The following is a 20572-nucleotide window of genomic DNA, read 5'->3' on the forward strand; positions in this document are numbered from 1 at the left end:
CCCAGACCAACTCGTCGAGTTGGTCCTCCCCGACTCGGCGAGTAGGTCCTTCCACCCGCATCCTTGATTTGCTTCTACTCGTCGAGTTATCTTCCTTGGACTCGGCGAGTAGACCTTCTTTACTTGGGGTTTTTCTTCCTTTAATTAGCCTTCTGGATTCCGGGTGTTACATGTAGGGATGCAAAAATATTTGCATTGTGTGAAATTGAGGATGATTTGATGGATTATTATTCCAAGTTGTGGGAATATGGAGCTGAAATTAAAAGGGCCAACCCATGATCTCATGTTGAAGTGTATGTACATCCCCAAAGTAATTATACTGTAGTGTTTGAAAGGTTTTATGTGAGTTTTAAAGGAGTGGTTAATAGTTGGTTAGATGGTTGTAGGAAGGTTATTGGGATAGATGGATGCTTTCTGAAGAGCATATGTAAAGGGGAGCTCCTCTCAGCAATAGGCAGGGATGGAAACAATAACATATGCCCAATAGCCTGGGGAGTAGTGAATGTTAAGAACAAGAGTACATGGAAATGGTTATTGGGCAATCTAATGGAATACATAAATGAAGGGGGAAATGGTAATGAAATCGCATTAATGTTAGATAGATACAAGGTACATATTTTATTTAACATCATTGCTACAAAATTACCTTTTACACATACTAACATTCCAAATAAATGCAGGGTATAATGGAGGTTGTGAAAGAAAGTTGTCTATAAGTGGAGCATAGGTTGTGTACTAGGCACATCCTTGCTAACTTCCATAAAAAGTTTAAGGGTGAGTGCTACATAAAACCTTTTTGGATGGCTGTAAAGGCAACTACAATTCATAAATTTGAACTTGCAATGGAAGAGATCAAGAGCTATGATGTAGGGGCATATGATTACCTCATTAAAAGGGACCCCAACTGTTGGTCAAAGGCTTTTTTAAGGTGGGAATGGGATGTGATGCAATGGAAAATGGTGTTTCTGAGAGCTTCAATGATGCTATTGAAGAAGCTAGAAAAAAGCCACTAATCACTATGTTGGAGGACATAAGGGTGTTTATGATGGAGAGATTGTACATGCATAAAGGGAAAGGATTAAGCTAGAATTTGTCAATCTGTCCAACTATCAGAAAGGTATGGTGTTGACCTGGAGAAGAGAGAATGTGGATGTAGAGGTTGGCAATTAACAGGAATTCCATATGTACATGACATATGTGTCATATCTTATTTGAATCTTGATTCAAAGGAATATGTTGCAGAGTGGTTTACTAAATGTCTAAATCTACATTTCTTAGGGCCTATGAGTACACCATACATCCACTGAATGATAGTACCTTGTGGCCCCACATGCCTAGTGTTTACCATATACTACCTCCTATTAGGAGGATGTTACCTGGTAGGCTATGTGTGAAAAGAAAAAGAGACCAAGAAGAAAATGAACTTAGTAGGAATACAAGGCATATTATAAGCAGGGCAAGTGTTCAACACAGATGTACCATTTGTAATGAAACTGGACACAACATAGCTACATGTACAATGACGGGTCCTTCAGAAGTAAGTCCAAGTAAACCAAGAAAGAACAATAGTGCAAAGAACTGTCCTTTACAAGCAGGTCCAAGCCATCTAGCTACAAGTACTCCAATACATGTGAATCAAGATCTTATGACTCAAGAGCATGTCAATCAAGAGTCTGTGATTCAATAGAATGCCCCTGTGAATCAAGATTATGTGAATCAAGATCCTGAGAATCAAGATCCTGAGAATCAAGATCTTATGAATGAAGTACCTGTCAACCAAGATCCTGTTAACCAAGTACCTGTGAATCTTGGTGTTAGAGTGCTTAAGAGCCTTGGTGTTAGAGCAAGAAAGCCTTCAAAGAGAATCAACAAGATACAAATCAGGAAGCAGGTTTTTTGAAAGGATGGAAAAAGAGTGACTGAGGACAACCCAGTTACTTTAGAATGATTAGGGCTACTTGTTTTCTTTTTCTTTGGAAGTATGTAATAGTACATTATGTATGGCGACTTTCTTTTTGAGAACTGGGCCAACTTTTGATGTAATTAACAATACTACCTTTGCTTGTAACCTAGCAACTTTTGATGGCCTTTTAGTAATGAAATCAATTATGGTATTCTATGTCAATTGTGTTTTGTCTTTTTCAATATTTATTGGTACCAATGCATTAGTTTATTAAGAATCTTGTTATAATGGGAATCATATGTCAATTGTCTACTGGGAATCATATTTGTTTCTATCAATGTTCTTGTCGTTTGGTTGTTGAAGTTGCAGCCAAATTTAATGTGAATTACATTTCATTCAATACCAACCCAACATTCAGTAGAAACCATTCAATACATTGAAACTACCAAAATTCATACATCATACAAAAATCCATTCAAATGTTTTCAGATAATATTACAACTGATTTCAACCATATAACTGTGTGCTTTATTCTTCAGCTCTTGAACTTCTTTTTTCAAATATGCAACATCCTCTTTAACTGCTTCAAGTTCTTGTTCTACATCCGGATTCCCAGTCACATGTTCATCAATCCATTCCCGATACTTACACTTCTTACCTGGTTTCTTCGAAATCGAATATAAAGAGGGTAAGAAGCTTAATATCTTTATTTATTAGAAGGGAAATCAAATGTAAAGAGGAAAATCAAGATCGACATACTAGGGAATTAGGGAAAACTTTGAACTTTTTGTTAGGGTTGTCTTTAGTCTTGTATGTGCATATTCAAACTGGGAGTCAACAATCACAAAGCTCCTCTTTCTTTGCGATGGAACCAGATGAACCTTGCGACATCTTCTGCTCCGATTTTAGGTAGGGTTGATTTTTTTTTTATTGAATTTAGGGTTAGATATCGTATTATAATCGATGAAACTCAGGGATGATCCACGTAGGAGTATTTTCTTTTAATGATTGTCCACATGTGCATCCATGTCAGCAAATACAACATCAACCGGTAATTATGATTTAATTTACACACAAAAACAAGTTCAAGGGGAGAATGTGGACAAAAAAAAGACTAAACGTGTACAAATCTAATAATATGTTACCCTTTTAAGTCATTATCCCTTAACTAAATCATTTAGTTATTTATTAATATGAACATGTCTATTTTGAATATAGGACATACATAAAATATATTATTATTTCATTTGCAATAATTGTTCCATCATATATGTCATGTATGTAGAAGTTTATGAGAATTTAAGGTTTTGGATGGATTGTATTGTATTTTATATAAATGAAAGTATTCACGCATTTTTCTAGCGCTCTTTTATGTCTTATTTAAATAAAAAACACGATTTTTGAAGGACAGTCACTTTAAAATACATAAACACAAAATTTAATAACATAAACATAAAATTCGATTAGGCTAAAAGGTATGGTCACAAGATGTTCACTAGAAAAGTGATGTCACCTATGCGCCGGATCACCTCCATTACATGTTCACTAGACATTGAAAATGGTTATCACTCCATATTATTTATCTTTTTTTTTTGACATTATATTAAATAAAAAACACAATTATTAAACATACATAAAATTTTTTTAAATAAAAAACATTAACTTAAATAAAAATAATATTTTTAAAATTCAACATACATTTTACTAATAAAAAAAACATTAATAATACAATGAAAAAAAATACTATTCGTCGTCATCGTTGTCCTCACTGTTGGCCTCGTTCTCATCATCCGCGTTCTCATCCTCCTCCTCGTTGTGGTCTTCAAATTTTCGTTGTCATATGTGCCCAGTCAAATCTTGACGTAAATTGTGATGTGTTTCACTGTTTTGTATTTCCAAAAGCCTTGTAAAGTATGTTGGGTTGCCGACTTGTATTACTACAGGTGGATTGGGTATATCGTTCCGAGTATATGTACAAATAGCCCTACCCTCTTCTTCTATTATCATGTTATGTAAAATAACACACGCTTTCATCACCTTCATCAATTTTCCCTATCCCATGCTCGTGCTGGATGTTTAATTATGTGTCACTTCTGTTTGAGGACTCTGAATGCCGGCTCCACATCCTTCCTTGCAGATTCTTGTGCTAACTTGAACAATTTTCGTTTTTCATCGGCCGAATATGTGTATGATTTGACAAATGTAGCGTACTCTGGATATATCCCATCACCAAGGTAATATCCATAATTGTGTTCATGTCTATTTACAACATATGACATGTTTGGTGTTTTACCCTGCAAAATGTCGTTAAATAACGGAGATGCTCCAAGCACATTCAGGTCGTTGTCTGTCATACCAAAAAATGCATGCCAAAATCAGAGGTCCTGTGAAACAATTGTTTCTAGTATAACAGTAGGCAAACCATGATCACCTCGCGTGAATTGCCCTCGACTTGCATTGGGACAATTTTCCCACACCCAATATGTACAATCAATGCTACCTAACATTCATGGAAATCCATGTTTAGCCTGATGTGCGGCATACAACTGTTCGACATCACTTCTAGTCAAATTTCGTAAGTATATGTCACCGTAAAGCTCTATAACATACCCACAAAAAAGATATGTGCATTCTCGACCGGTCATCGCAGACATTTTCAAATATTCATCTGACGCGACTGCGACTATGTCGTATGCCAATTGTCTAAGAGCTGTTGTGCATTTTTGTAACGTAGTAAAACCACGTTTACCTATAGCATCCCATCTCAATTGAAATAAACTCATAATTGTTTTCCAAATCTCTAGCTATACGTAGAAATAAATTTCTACTAATACGAAAACGATCTTCAAATTTTGATAGGTCGTATAAACTATCATAAACTATCAGGGCTAAAGTAATCACGTACCAAAAGTTCGTTCACCGCGATACGATCCTGGTTGATCGACTTTCTTCGTTTCTTCTCGACATTTGAACTTTCGCCTCCCGGACGTACAAAGTCGTGTACCGCAGACAACAATGTGTACAAAATTAACTCATCATCATCGGAATCATCATCAGATGAAGAAGAAATGGCACCCAACAAATTATTCATATTGTTATTGTTGAGTGTATTTGTTGTAATATATTTGATATGTATTGTGTTTGTATATATAAGTGAGGTTTTTAATTTTAAAAAGAAAGTTTTTTTTTTAAATAAATGTTAACGGTCAAAAGAGAATGGGATTAAACGGTCAAAAATCAAATAACCAATCATATTGCTCGTAAGCGTCCGTGACCAGCCTCACTACACGTCACATTCACTATAGCTGGGAGCGGTGTTCACGTGTGAACACCCCTGCCAGCTCAACCATCACGCGTCAATAACTCCTCCATACCCCATGGCCTTACCTATAGAGTAAATTGCATGATAATGTCAGAAATCCAAATATAATCGTACCACATAAGCATATTCCATCAGCAATGGTTTGACGACCATCAACTGATTGAGGGTTTCAAGCTAAAAAAAAGTTAAAAGTGGATGCACTACATATACAGTTCGATATACTGTTGACGTGAAAAAGAAATGAATAAAATGGTGACAATGTGTAAAATTTAATGATGTCATTAAAATTATCGCAAGACCATAAGTTATACCATATCATTATCATTTATTTGATGTACAAGTTATATCTTATAGATTAACAACACCATTCTTTAAGTACTTCAAACATGTTGTCGATGTGGTATACCTTCCAAGTTCCATTCTTAACCATGCTCCTTCCAAGCACCATCAATGCATATAGAGTTATTTGATTATGAACTTCCAATGCGAAAGATTAGCATCTTCTTTTGTACAATGCTAAAAAGTGGTTATATATAAATGTTTATGTCACAATGCTAAAAAGTGGTTACATATGAACTTATTTCTAAAAATATATATAATTGTGTATGAGTGGTGGTCGAGGTAAAATTGTCAAAGATTTAACGCGCATAAGATGGGAAAAAACTTACGAAGTCCAATATGAAAGTTCAAAATTAAAAGCTGAAATAAAAAAAATAAGTCTGAAATATATTTCTATGAAAATAGTCTAAATGTCATATTTCAAGATTGTTTTATATTACATCTAATCAGAAAATTTGGAATGCAATTGGCCAAGTATTCTCCAAAATGGTGATCAAATCGGTAATTGCTTTAAAATTTTTGTTAATTATCTATAACTCCAATAATCGTCTTGTTATTTTTGCTGACTATCTGTTTTATTAGTAGTAGTACTCATATTTGATTATTTAATTGATATAATATCTGATCTATCATGATTACTAAAGAAGAAACATATGCAATGCTCTGTTTATCCTCTAAAAATGTAGTATATTGTTTTGCATTTAATTTAAATCATGATTAAATCTTATATTTTCCAATAAAATAAAATTAGAAAAAGTGAATTGTTGATTTCAATTAATCCAGATAATTTGAATTAAAAAATGAATTCAAAATAAAATATTATTTACTTTATTCTATTTAAAATAAAAAAATTGGAATTTTATATGAAATATCCAATTAAAAATCAAACAAATTCCACTAATGATAAATGTTTGAGACGACTAATTCACAATAAATAAATAAATAAATAAATAAATAAATAATAAAACTTTAACTTTATAGGATATTTCTAAACATTAGAATCAAAACAAACTAAATAGACTATACTTTAATCTTAAGTAATTAGCTCGATGACAAGCTCCATGTCAACCACGGGTTTATGATTAGAGGGATATTGAAATAAAAAGTTATAATATAAGCTATTGATTTATACTCTCACACAAATTAATATCAATTACATTCGCGTTCTTTCAATTTTATTTTATTTTTCTAACAATGTTAATAAATCATTTTGGTATATTTAAGACGAAAGAAATAATGTTTTTATGTTTATTCTTCTAAACTACTATTATTAATAATTTGTGAAGTAGATTAAATTAAAATTAATCAAGATAATGTAATTCGACCACATGATAAGAATCATAAGATATAATATTGATGATAAGTTTTGTTAGTATGTGAAATGAAGATAAAAGGGTAAATTAGTCATATATGAAAATAAAAGGGTAAATTAGTCATATGAAAATAAAACAGAACATTTTGGGTTATCCATCTATCTGATCTTCTATGATATATTAATTGGACACATGTGGGGGCGCAGAGGATCAGAAGGAGGTGGCCAGCACGTGTTCCGTGGGACGTGTTCGGTTGTGATGTGGAGAAAAGTCGTTGCTTCCTTAACAGAACTCAAACGGAATCCGTCAAGAACCATCTTTTTATATAATTCTCTTTTTCTTTTGTATCATGATATAAAGTTATAAACACTTTTGTTCTTTTAAATTTATGAGGTTTGTAAAAGTTTATATACACAAACGACTCAACATTATCACACAGTTGACTTCTCTAAAATTGAACATTGTTAAATGTGAGAAATGTTAATTTAAAAAAAAAACATATGTAATTAATATATTTGTAGAACTATAAATCTATAACGTTGATGGATATTTTTATAGAATTATATATAGACAAAATTAAGTAAAGTGGATAATGTATATGTAGATTTTGTAAACGACACTACCGCATTAGGAATATGTTGTTTGGCGTTAGAAAACTCTTTTAATAACAAAATGGATTATGATTTTGTACATAACATTTTTTAGCTATATATAACAGTTTATCTTTTATATAGTTGTATAGTACAACCATTTAATGCATAAATTATGGTATATGGCTAAAAAGTGTTGTATACAAATCACTACCCAATAAAATATGAGTCAAAACTGTAAATAAGTTATAATAATAATGAATAAACACATGACTTTAATTATGCATTATGTTCACAATAAAATATGAAAATCCCAGGATAAAATAAACATTTTAAACATTTACTAGAAAGGTTACCCCCGCTACGCGGGGGCCAGAAGCTTTCAATGTTGTTTCCGAATTGATAAATATGACAGACATAGAAAGTGCAAGGATGAAAAGTCCGGGCTTTGCCCCGGACCGTTTTTTTCATGTTTTTATAAAAAAATGTAAAAGTTTTGACTACAAGGACCAGAAGTGTCAAAATGGCTAAAGAATTAAAGGGGTAGGAATTAGCAACTTTTTAGAAAAGGGATCAAAGTTGTCAAACCGTTAAAGTTTTGTGGCCAAACTTTAAATATTAAAAGGTTCCAAAAAAGTGTAAAAATATTGATTGCAAGGACCAAAAGTGTCAAAATGGGTAAAGAATGAGGAGCAAAGTTGCCAAAAAACATCCAAATTTACTATTCCTAACTTTGAAGCCCAACAATAATACAGACACCAATTCTGCCAAAAAAATGACAAGTTCACTATTATTTTCTTCATAACTTTAATACATATATATAATAATTAGGAAAATAAGGTGGTTTCGATAGAAAGTTTCTTTTATTGTAGTGGTTTTGTCAAAGTCAAAATGTATGGATTCAACAACCTTGTTTGCATAATTCCTAGTTTCAAACAATTATTATTATTATTATTATTATTATTATTATTATATTATATATAATATTAAAGCACATTTGGTTTAGGAATAGTCAATTTTATGGTTATAACAAATTAGCCACAAATATCGTCTACTTTCTCTCATTCGTTCACTATATTTTCTGCTTATTAGAAATTGCCCACAGGTTATTTGGGTTTTGTCTCCTCCGGCCCTTATACTTTCACGCCCTACTGCTGGACTATATTGGAGGGCTTTTTTGCAAATTCTCTGACTTCAATTCGTACGTGTTATGTTCCGGACGTTTTGCCGACAATATTCTCCGATCACTTTTCTTTGTTCACTACCTACCCACGTCCTCCATTTGACCTCAACTTTTGGATGTTTTCACGTCACCCTTGCCTCCGCCTTTCTTCCACCTGCTTCATATCTACTGTTTACTGGTTGTTTATCTTGATTTTTTTTTTTTCGTAAGTACTTCGATTTACGGATTAAACTCATACTTTACTTTTTGTATGCTTTTCTTACTTCGTTTTCTGTTCTTCCGAATTGAGAATTATTTTATGTTACATACCGATAATGCCTAAAGCTTGTAAGCGTACTCTGTTTGAACCTGGGGAATCTTCTACCGGAGGTGTTGTCTCTGGGTCACGTAAATCTCGACGACTTTCTGCTCTTTCTTCCCGTCTTTTGCTTTCCTCACTCCCTTCCTATGATGACTGTGGTAATTGCTCATGTGTTTGCGAATTTTGTGGTGCGTTCTTTTGGTATGCTGAGAGAGTTTTGTCGTTATCCCGTTCTAATCATCCATGTTATACCCGTTGCTGTAAATCAGGCTCCGTGATATTGCCTTATCCTCTTTCTCCACCACCTGAAATAGCTGTTTTGTATGGTGATGCGACTTTCATTCAAAGTATTAGGGCTTATAATAGCATGTTTTCAATGACATCTCTTGCTGCTGTTGTGGACAAAGAGATTAACAAAGGATTCAGTCCTTATGTTTTTAAGGTTTCCGGGCAAATATCACATTGGATAGGGTCACTGTGTCCTGAAGATGGTAAAGGTCCACGTTTTTTACAACTTTACATTGTTGACACCGAACATGAATTGTCAAACAGGTTGCGTGCTTTTGATGATCCATCAAAACCGCCATTAGATGAACGTGTTATTGCAACCTTGATTCGAGAATTGACACTTCATAATGAATACGTACGCACTTTCAAGACCGCTAAAGAAATTGCTGATGCTGCTCAATTGGATTCGTATGATGTGCGTCTTTTTAATAATGTACCTGATCGTAGGTATGAACCTCCATTGTCTGGGACACTTGGTTGCCTTGTCTGTGGTGATGATTCTGCGGCCAACAGGTATGACATCATTGTGTATTCGAAATCTGGACATCCACAGCGGGTTAGTAAGCTCCACCCAAGTTATATGGCATTACAATATCCTTTACTATTTCCATTTGGAGAGGATGGTTGGTCCCCGCATATGAAATTGTGTAACGAAAGCGGTTCTAATGCAAGAAATCTAACAGTAAATATGTACTATGCTTATCATATTCATGCGCGCTCTAATATTTATTCGTTGGTGCTTAATTCCTGTCGTTTGTTCCAACAATATTTGGTGGATGCTTATACATGTATTGAGCAGAGCCGTCTAGACTATTTTCAAAGTCACCAAGATCAGTTAAGATCATAATATGTCAGTGGAATTTATGACGCAATTTCTAACGGAGACACGGAGAGTCGATCAGTTGGTAAAAGAGTCCTTTTGCCTCCGTCTTTCACTGGTGGTCCGCGTTACATGTACATTCACTATCAAGATGCGCTTTCCATTTGTAGGGTGTACGGAAATCCACAATACTTCATCACATTTACATGTAATGTTAATTGGCCCGAAATCAGGCGTTATATGGATTTTCAACATCAACATGATACTCATAGTAGAGCTGACATCATTGCTCGGGTTTTCCGTATGAAGGTGAAATCATTTATCACTTTTTTGAAGGAGGATAAGACTTTCGGAACTGTCATTGCACGTGAGTTTCATTGTTATTCATATTTTATGATAATCTTTTTAACTTTCTCCTTTTTTTTGCTATATTTAACTAATTTTTTCCTTTTTCAGATTTATATACAATTGAATTTCAGAAGAGAGGTTTACCTCATTGTCATACATTGCTATGGGTGTCCGATTCAGATAAAATTCGAAATCCAACTACTGTTGACAACTTTATAAGTGCTGAACTTCCGAATCCGTGTTCTGAACCTTTACTATATCAGACAGTTACAACTTCTATGATACATGGTCCTTGTGGTTTGTTAAATCTGAAGTCTCCGTGCATGAAAGATGGGCATTGTACAAAGCGGTATCCGAAACCTTTTGTTCATTCCACGACGTTTGACAAACAAGGTTATGCCCATTACAAGAGAAATTCGTCTTCACGTCACACTCTTCGCAGTGGTGTCCAGATAGATAATGGTTTCATTGTTCCATATAACAAAAGACTATGTTGTCGTTTCAATGCACACATAAACGTGGAGTATTGTGGATGGAACATGATGATCAAATACCTTTTCAAATACATTTCTAAAGGTGTAGACCGGATGCGATTTACTCTTCACAAGACTGATTCTAACAAAGAATGTCCGGTTGCTGTAGAAACTCCTGTTACTGATGAGATTCGAAGCTTCTTAGACGGCCGGTACATCTGTCCCCACGAAGCGGCATGGCGCATTCTTGACTTCCCGATTCACCAACGTGACCCACCGGTGATGATACTTCCAGTCCACTTAGAAAATATGCAAACTGTATATTTTAAGGAAGATAGTCGTCTGAAGGATGTTATACGGAATCCCGGGTTCGCAATATCACCGCTTCTTGGTTGGTTCAATCGTAACAAAGATACTGTCGTTCGTGATAATGAAAATCAGAGTAACAGTGAAAATGAAACTGGAGGTTTAGATTTAACCTACATAGATTATCCATCTAAATTTTGGTGGGATAAAACTGCAAAATGGTGGGTGTTGAGGCATCGGAGTATGTCAAAAACCATCGGCAGACTTGTGTTCGTACACCCATCTGCTGGTGAACTGTTTTACATGCGTCTCCTACTTTGTCATCAAAAAGGTTGTATATCTTACGAGGCTGTTCGCACTGTTTCTGACCGTGTGTACCCAAATTATCGAAGTGCATATCACGCATTGGGTCTGATCGGTGAAGACAAAGAATGGATGACAGCATTCACCAAGGCATCACAGTGGGCAACATCTTCACAATTGCGCTCCCTCTTTTGTCACTTGCTTTTATTTTGTGAGGTGAGCAATCCGCTTGCATTGTGGGAAACCGGTTGGCGAAAAATGAGTGATGACTTACTGTACAACATAAGTGCCAATGTTTCTGTTATACCAATGCACATTACTGACTTTCACTTACAACAACAATTATTACTTGAGTTGGAAAAAATACTTAGATCATGCACACCATCAAAGTCAGTTGCAGACTTCCACTTACCATTACCATCGGAGGCTGTTGTCGCTCTTTTGGAAAATCGGCTACTTTTAGAGGAAACCTGTTATGACAAGGAACTTCTACAAAATCAGCATCAACAAATGTATTCTGTCCTCAATTTAGAGCAGTTATACATTTATAATGCAGTTGTATGCGCAGATAGGAATAAAAAGCAAACCTTACTCTTCGTTTATGGCCACGGTGGAACTGGAAAAACTTTCCTATGGACGACCCTGATTTCTTACTTCAGATCAATTGGTAAGATCGTTCTCGCAGTTGCTGCTTCAGGAATAGCATCCTTACTGTTACCTTCGGGTAGAACGGCTCATTCTAGATTTAAGTTACCGATCAATCTTTTGGAAATCTCGACATGTGACATCAAAAAGAGAACATCACTCGCAGACCTACTGAAACAGACTTCTATTATTATATGGGACGAGGCTCCAATGAGCGATAGACGTTGCTTTGAATGTCTCGATCGGTCGTTGAAAGACATTTTTGAGTGCAACACGCACCCGTTTGGTGGCATGTCCATGTTATTAGGAGGTTACTTTCGTCAGACCCTTCCAGTATGCCCAAAAAGCACCGGATCGCAGATCATTGCACTCACTTTACCGAACTCACATTTATGGCCGTGTTTTCAGGTTTGGAAACTTAACCATAACATGCGGTTATCGGACAGCAACAACAATCCTACATCTGAACTCTCAACGTCCGCATTTGCATCATGGTTGCTTGCTATTGGAGATGGACTTTTAGGAAAACCAGATACAGTTGATGTGGTAGATACAAAGTGGATCCAAATACCCGACTCACTTTTGATACCTCCGGGAGAAAATTCTTTGCAAGATTTAATAAACTTTGTATATGGCGACGGAATTCTAACGGACCCCTCTCCTATTGACCTATCCGTCAGAGCCATTGTCTGTCCAAAAAACAACACAACAAATGAAATAAATGATCTTATTTTGAAAATGACTCCCGGTAACTTCAGAATCTACAAAAGTGTCGATACTTTAGAAACTAATGGTAACCAATCCTCAGAATTAGAAGCCTTCTATCCCCCTGAGTACCTAAACGAATTACACTTTTCAGGAATCCCTCCACACAAACTTTTACTGAAAGTAAACACACCAATCATGCTAATAAGAAACATAAACCAAAGGGAGGGATTATGTAATGGTACACGTCTGATAGTCTCACAGTTGTTACCAACAGTAATTGAAGCAACAATTATCACAGGAACCTCCATTGGGAAACGTGTGTATATACCACGCATAAAATTCATACACAAGAATAGTGACACACCTTTCACCTTTTTTCGGAAGCAATACCCCATTAAAGTTTGTTATGCCATGACAATAAACAAGAGCCAAGGCCAATCACTAAAAAAAATTGGTGTTTACTTGTCCCAACCTGTTTTCACACATGGTCAACTGTATGTTGCTCTATCTCGAGCCACATCTCCCAATTCCATCAAAGTTCTCATAAAAAATGACACAAACACAACAAATAACTTAACGAAAAACGTTGTTTTCAAAGATTTGTTACACAAAGTAGAAATTTCTGACGTTCACAACAGCCTGACTACACATACGAATTTATGACATTACATTATTTACTTTATAACACATTATTACATAATATGTTAACTATTATCCGATTATTGGATTGCTAGCTTTTGCACCTTACAGTCTAACTCTTTCTTTAACTCTACTCATAGACCCATGTCTGAGGATTCTACAACTATTTCTACATTGGAATATGGATGTTCAGGAGGAGCATTGCAGGTTCGCATTTTACGCACATGGACTCCACAAATTCGATCATATGAAACCTGGTTCCTAGCAGTCGACAAGCATGTAAGTATCTAAGCTTTCTTATAAATGTCCACACTCTTGTATATAATAATATAATTTTTACTGCCTTACATCAAAACGGGGAGATACCATTCAGATTCTGGGACAGAAAAAAGATCAAGGACACATAAAATCCATATTGACTATTTCAAACTGTTACACCATCTCTGACTATGCGTGTGCCGAACCGGACGAATATCAAAATTGGATAGGCAAAGAAATATATATTAGTGTTGGCAATGCCTCCTCAATCTGCCGAATTCCAGATACAAGAATAATACCTACAACTTCGTTTCGCTTTATATCTAAAAGCCAAATACCAGACTATGTAAAACAAGCGCCAGGTATAAGAATATATACACAACTACAATAATGAATCGCACAAAACAATTTCTATTTACTAATGTAGCAGCTAATCCCGATGTAGATTTCTTAGGTGTGTTTGTCAAATTCAGAGAACTCACGACAAAAAACAAGGAACCTTACACACTTCTCATACTCACAACCGAATCGTAAGTTGTAACTAATTCAACATTTATATTACCTATTACCAACACACTAACAACAAACGAAAAACAGTGACGAAGAAATTGCTATTGGTCTATGGAAAGAATGTACCAATGTACTGGAAAAATTTGACCGCAACCTTATTGAGGCCACACCTGCTCCAACAGTTCTTGCTGTGACAAATGCAAAGATCATGACAGTTGCATGTATGGAGGAAACAAGACATAGTAAAATATATACATTCACAAAAATTACTGTAAGAAAGTATTGACGTTTGTTATGTATGTCGCTTACAGGTGCACTAAAAGTAGGAACAACAAGTGCAAGTCATGTGTATATCAACCCATCAATTCCAGAAACAGCTGCCCTACTTGACAGGTATCACAGACAGTTGCTTTGGAACATAATTTACTATATGTACGCACTAAAAAAAAACAAAAATTACAGGTTTATGCGAAATTGTACGTCCCGTTCTGCGTGTAAAGGCCCTCCAACACCGTTACATGACATAAACGAAAAACCATATTCAGAACTATTGGTAAGATATACCAACTTACATTTACATACTAAAAATGAACCCAAGAAAATGTTACTTTCAATATCTAATTAACATCCTACAATAGGACAAAACCTTTACTGTAAAAGCATCTGCGGTTAACATCACTTTTACAAACAACTGGTACCAAGTTCTATGCCCCCTATGTAAGACAAGCAGCTTTAAAAAGGGTAACGACTGGTTCTGTACATCAGATGGAATGGTCACAACCCCAATCTTCATGTAATCTGTCCTCCAAAACATGACTAACACTGGTACAAATTAAATTACAATAACTGCATCTACATGAAAACAGGTACAAACTTTCAACAACGTTGACAGATACCACAGACTCGATAACCGCAAACTTATCCAACAACACGGTCGAAAAACTCACTTCGATAACATCTGAAAAAGCTATACAACAATATGGACATACTCATAGAAAAACCTTACCACCCTTCATCCAAAATTGCAAAGGTTTACAAAAAAATGGGTATTACAAATGACCAAAAACTCGAGTGCGGGCAACATTCGCTTCACAACAATTGATATCGAGGACGAAACTCCCCTCCAGCAGTCAGCGGTTCCAAATACACCAACACCGTACTTTCCAGAATCATCTTCAAAAACCTATGCATCAAAAAGTACAAGAATGCTTTCCTATGACGATGCAGGTAAACACTATCACATGAAACATGCAGGTTAACAACATACTAACATATTTTTACTGACCAACAGATGAAGCTGAACCTAAGCAAGCGTCAAAACGGCAACGCCATCCACACTCATGACTTGACACAAAAACTTTGTAGCAGTTAGTCCACTTTTTGTTAAACTTTGTATAACTTTTGCGCATAAAACCCTTAAACTTATGATATATTGTTTATAAAACCGAATCAGCTGCAACATAAGTAAGACAAACCTTTGCTAACAAAATTCCAAAAAATTTTAAAATGCTACTTTTATACTCGCTGTTTTGTTATCAAATTGAACCACACTACTACACACAACAAGAATGATTCTTTACCTTTCCTTCACTACTAGATAATCTGCACAAAAACACAAAACTTACAACTTATACCATTTTAAACACTATACAAATTTAATGTTACTATACATGTAGTCAAACTTCCACACCAAAGTTACATATAAAACCTATTAAGTCTTAACCACCTGTAACAAACATAAATAAGAAACGCAAATATATCAAACAAACAAACCCATAGCGCAGCATGACCATTTTCCTAGTTATTATTATTATTCAATACATAACTATAAATGTGACGCTTACACATGGTTTCGGAGTATTGTAATAGGCTGTATTTGGGATTTATTTCATTCCATCTATTTTGTTTTTTATTAAAAATTTTGGACGACAAAAGAAAAATATTAACGAATGTTATAAAACATGAGTTTTAAGTCCCTGCGATCATGTAGCGAGAGTTTAAATAATATTTTTTTATGAAAATTGACTGTGTTGGACAGAGAGATAAAATGTATGTGGCAAAAACAGAAATATCAATGTACTTTTTGTTTTGTGCCACATACATACACGACGATGTAGACACATGTCAAAGTTACACATACACACATAGAGACATCCACAGTCACATGCAAACACATAGTTACACACACAACCATAAACACATACATAATTATATCAATGTATTTTGAAAATCCTACAATCTATAGCAATATATAATTTACAATAGGATTACTTATAATTATAAATAAAAATGCATATGGGTTTGTGAAAAATATATAAAAGAAGCTAATCTTTCTTTTTGCGGTCTACATACATCAAAACAAGTATGTAAACAAATAAAATTTCATCTTGTAACTTATATTATAGTTAATTAAGTAAAAAACTATTTCTTTTGAAAAAAATTATTATTATAAAAACTATATTTTGGTTAATTTTGATGTTAACTATATTTAGATTTTTACTATTTGAAGAAATGAGAACACATTGCTATTATGTATAAAAAAAATCAGTGCGTTGCTATTCACTACAAGAAGACCGGCGACCTCTGTCGTCGCTAAAGGTTCGGGATGTCGCCGCTAATACCTTTAGCGGCGACACGTCGCTGCAAATGCGTCACCGGTAATACCTCGTCTTTAATACGTACGCCTGATTGCCACAAAAACTTAAGCTCTTCCACTAACGGCCTAAGGAAAACATCTATGTCCTTTCCAGGCGCTTTAGGGCCGGGAATCAACAAGGCCAACATGAATGATGACTCTTTCATACAAAGCCATGGTGGCAAATTGTATGTGGTGAGTACAACCGGCCACGTACTATGCGGATTACACATGTTACCAAATGGATTAAAGCCATCAGCTGCCAGCCCTAGACGTACGTTGCGAGGTTCACTCGAGAAGTCAGGGTAATCTACATCAAAATTTTGCCAAGACTCTCCATCAACGGGATGACGCATCACACCATCTTCTGATCTCCCAGTATTATGCCATATCATATTTTTAGAAGTGTACCGTGAACAATACATACGGCGTAGTCTAGGGGTCACTGGAAAGTACCGTAACACCTTATGAGCCACTTTCTTACCCTTGGTGTTTTTATCAATCCACCGACTCTCTTTACAAACGGGACAAACTTGCAATGACTTGTGTTCCTTCCAGAAGAGAAAACAATCGTTTTTGCACACATGTATTGACTCGTACCCCAAACCTAACTTCTTCAGTTTCTTTTTTGCTAAATAATATGAACGGGGAACCTTGTTGCCTGGTGGAAATGCTGAATGCAACAACTTAAGGAGTTGATCAAATGAACTATCAGTCAATTTGTTGTTGACCTTCATATGCATCAGCTTTGCTAAAAAATCAAGGGAAGAAAACGTAAAACCAGGATATAACTTGGTTTCGACTGCCTCTAACAACTCTTCAAAATCATCATCGACACCGCTACCCCCTATATTCGAGGTTCCTTCATCGAGGTTTGTATCATTTTCTCTCGACTCCCACATAACATCGTCAATAACATCAGCCATCTCGTTGCTTGGCGATACGACATCTACAACCGGAGGGATTAAAGGTTCACCGTGATATATCCACGTGTTGTATGCTTGACTGAAACCATATATACGAACATGACGTCTCATTGCTTTCGGATCCATGAAATAACGATTATCACATTTCTCACACGGACATCTGGTTTCACCTTTAGAATCTAGGTGTAACATGGATCTCTCGACAAAAGAGTCGAGTCCTAGCTGGAACTCGGGAGATTGACGATGTGGATTAGTAGTCCAGCTTTTATCAATAGACATGATACAACTGAAACATAATTTAGTGTTTAAGGTTTACTCTACGGGAAACAAAAATCAAGTAGAGTATTCATAAAGTTGATGATTCAAAAAGTATCCCAACATGGGAACACTTGATTTTAAAACTACTTTAATTTGATTTTACAATTAATTTATTATTATTTTTTTTGATTTTTTTAAAATTAATTTAATTTTATTCTATAATTAAATTAAAATTACTAGAAGTATGTTGCTATTAAGGGAAATCTCCAATAAAGTCCCTAAATTTTGGGCCGGTTTACATTTTAGTCATAAACTAATTTTTGTTTACGAAAAAGTCCTAAAAACCGGCAAAAGTATGCATTTTGATCCTTTTTGACCGGTTGGAACCGACAACAAATTAATTTGGGACTATTTCATAAACTAACCCAAAATATTGGGACTTTTTTACAAAAACAAAAAATATTAGGGCTTTTCTGCAAACAAAAAACTTTATTATTATTATTATTATTATTATTATTATTATTATATTAAAAATATAAATAAGTATACTATTTTTTAAATTTGTTATTATTAATATTATTAATAATACATATAAATACATTTAAGTTAAAAAAATATTAAAGACATTTTATAAATGTGAAGGTTGAGCGGATGTTAATGCTTTAAACATTGAAATCATGAATGTATGTTTGTATAATCTAACTTTGTATATGGTCATTTCACATTTGTTATTATTGTTTTAATTCAGAATATTAACATTTAACAATTTAAAACAAGCTACTGATTTTTCAAATTGTTTACAAATAGTGAGCGTGTGATATGCGTGTATGTCTTGTGTGTAAGTATTTGAATTACCAACATGTGTGTTGCTCTTTTTCATTACTTTATCCTTGTGGTTTTTTTGGAAACATAGCAGATATAGTGTGATAAAGCAAAACAAGTCATATTACTTTCTGTTAAACAAGATATTGTAATTAATATTTTCGAATTTTGATATGGGCCACCAATGTAAATATTTATTGTGGATCTGTTGGATTTGAAAAAAATCATTCTACCTTAAAAAAATTTATATACAAAGTGAGAAATCATTTTATCTTAAACTAAATATACACAATTTTACAAATAGGCAACTTCTTTTAAATTGTTAAGTGTTAATATTTTGAATTGAAAACAATAATAAGAAATGTGAAATGATCATATACAAAGTGAGGACATGCAAGCATATATTCATGATTTCAATGCTTAAAGCATTACCATCACCACCACCTTCACCTTTAAATAATTTCTTTAATATTTTTTTATTTAAGTGTATTTATATGTATTATTAAAAATATTAGTAATAATGAGTTTAAAAATTAGTATACTTTTTATATTTTTAATATAATAATAATAATAATAATAATAATAGTAATAATAATAATAATAATAATAATAATAATAATAATAATAATAATAATAAGGTTTTTGTTTGCAGAAAAGTCCTAATATTTTTTTTTTTGCAGAAAAGTCCTAATATTTTGGGTTAGTTTATGAAATAGTCCCAAATTAATTTGTTGTCGGTTCCAACTGGTCAAAAAGGATCAAAATGCATACTTTTGCCGGTTTTTAGGACTTTTTCGTAAACAAAAATTAGTTTAGGACTAAAATGTAAACCGGCCCAAAATTTAGGGACTTTATTGGAGATTTCCCTTGCTATTAATAACCTAATTAAGCTAAAGTTGTAATGACCAACATTAAGTCACTAAAAGTATGTTACTATTAAGTTGATTTTATAATTGATTTAATTTGATTTTATAAAGGTAACTTAATTTGATTCTAAAAGTAATTAATTTGATTTTCTAATTAAACAAAATCAAGCAAATGTATATATACATCCACTTTCAATATCCAATTTCAATTTCATGTCAAATTTCATTTTTAAGCCAATGTGGTATAAACAAAAATTTCAAAAACATACTCAAAATGCATAAAAACTTCCCACAAATCTGAAAAAGGATACGATATTCCAACAAAATGCATACAATCCAACAAAATGCACAAACACTTTTTATCTCAAAGAGAAAGTATGTTGTTATTAATTTAGTTTAATTTTCTAAAAAATTAATTAATCTAAGGCTTACTTAATCTAAAATAAATCAATATTATAAAAAAATATAAATAAATTTATGAAATTTTACATTAAAACTTTGGATTCAATTAAAAGGATTTTTCCATAATAGGGTAAACTTTGAAAATTTTAATTGAAGTTTCTTTGTTTAAGACTAGATTTTTAACTATTTTTTAGAGCAAGGGACCAAAACCGTACAAATCAGAAGTTGAGGGGCTGAAAATATATATTTTGTAATGGAGTTTGGTTAAATCAGGAGGTTTGATACCTCCTGATTCCTCCTTCATCGAGCGATCGTTCTTGAAGAGAAGCAAGAAAAAAAAAATTCGAATGGTCTTGTCTATCGGTGATCTAATAACAATTCAAGAAGCAATTTCCAACATATATAGCATCAATT

At 34.0% G+C, this 20572-nt stretch overlaps 1 protein-coding gene across 1 annotated transcript; it reads left to right on the plus strand.

The window, feature by feature from the left end:
• Nucleotides 1–8964: 8964 nt before the first annotated feature.
• On the plus strand, nucleotides 8965–13505 carry LOC145163968 (uncharacterized). The gene is made up of 3 exons (XM_079082703.1): nucleotides 8965–9752; nucleotides 10230–10426; nucleotides 10516–13505. The coding sequence occupies exons 1-3, from the start codon at nucleotides 8965–8967 to the stop codon at nucleotides 13503–13505; spliced, it is 3975 nt and encodes a 1324-aa protein (XP_078938829.1).
• Nucleotides 13506–20572: the final 7067 nt, after the last annotated feature.

Source organism: Lactuca virosa, chromosome 3 (genome assembly GCF_052849685.1).
Source record: "Lactuca virosa cultivar CGN04683 chromosome 3, Lactuca_virosa_CGN04683_v6, whole genome shotgun sequence".
Lineage (NCBI taxonomy): Eukaryota > Viridiplantae > Streptophyta > Magnoliopsida > Asterales > Asteraceae > Lactuca > Lactuca virosa.

What these genes read in the sequence shown, in the direction of transcription:
- LOC145163968 (XM_079082703.1), top strand. Translation starts at nt 8,965, where the DNA reads ATGCCTAAAGCTTGTAAGCGTACTCTGTTTGAACCTGGGGAATCTTCT. An exon ending in GATGATTCTGCGGCCAACAG is followed by an intron (nt 9,753 to 10,229) that starts GTATGACATCAT and finishes TTCCATTTGTAG; the next exon opens with GGTGTACGGAAATCCACAAT. An exon ending in TTTCGGAACTGTCATTGCAC is followed by an intron (nt 10,427 to 10,515) that starts GTGAGTTTCATT and finishes TTCCTTTTTCAG; the next exon opens with ATTTATATACAATTGAATTT.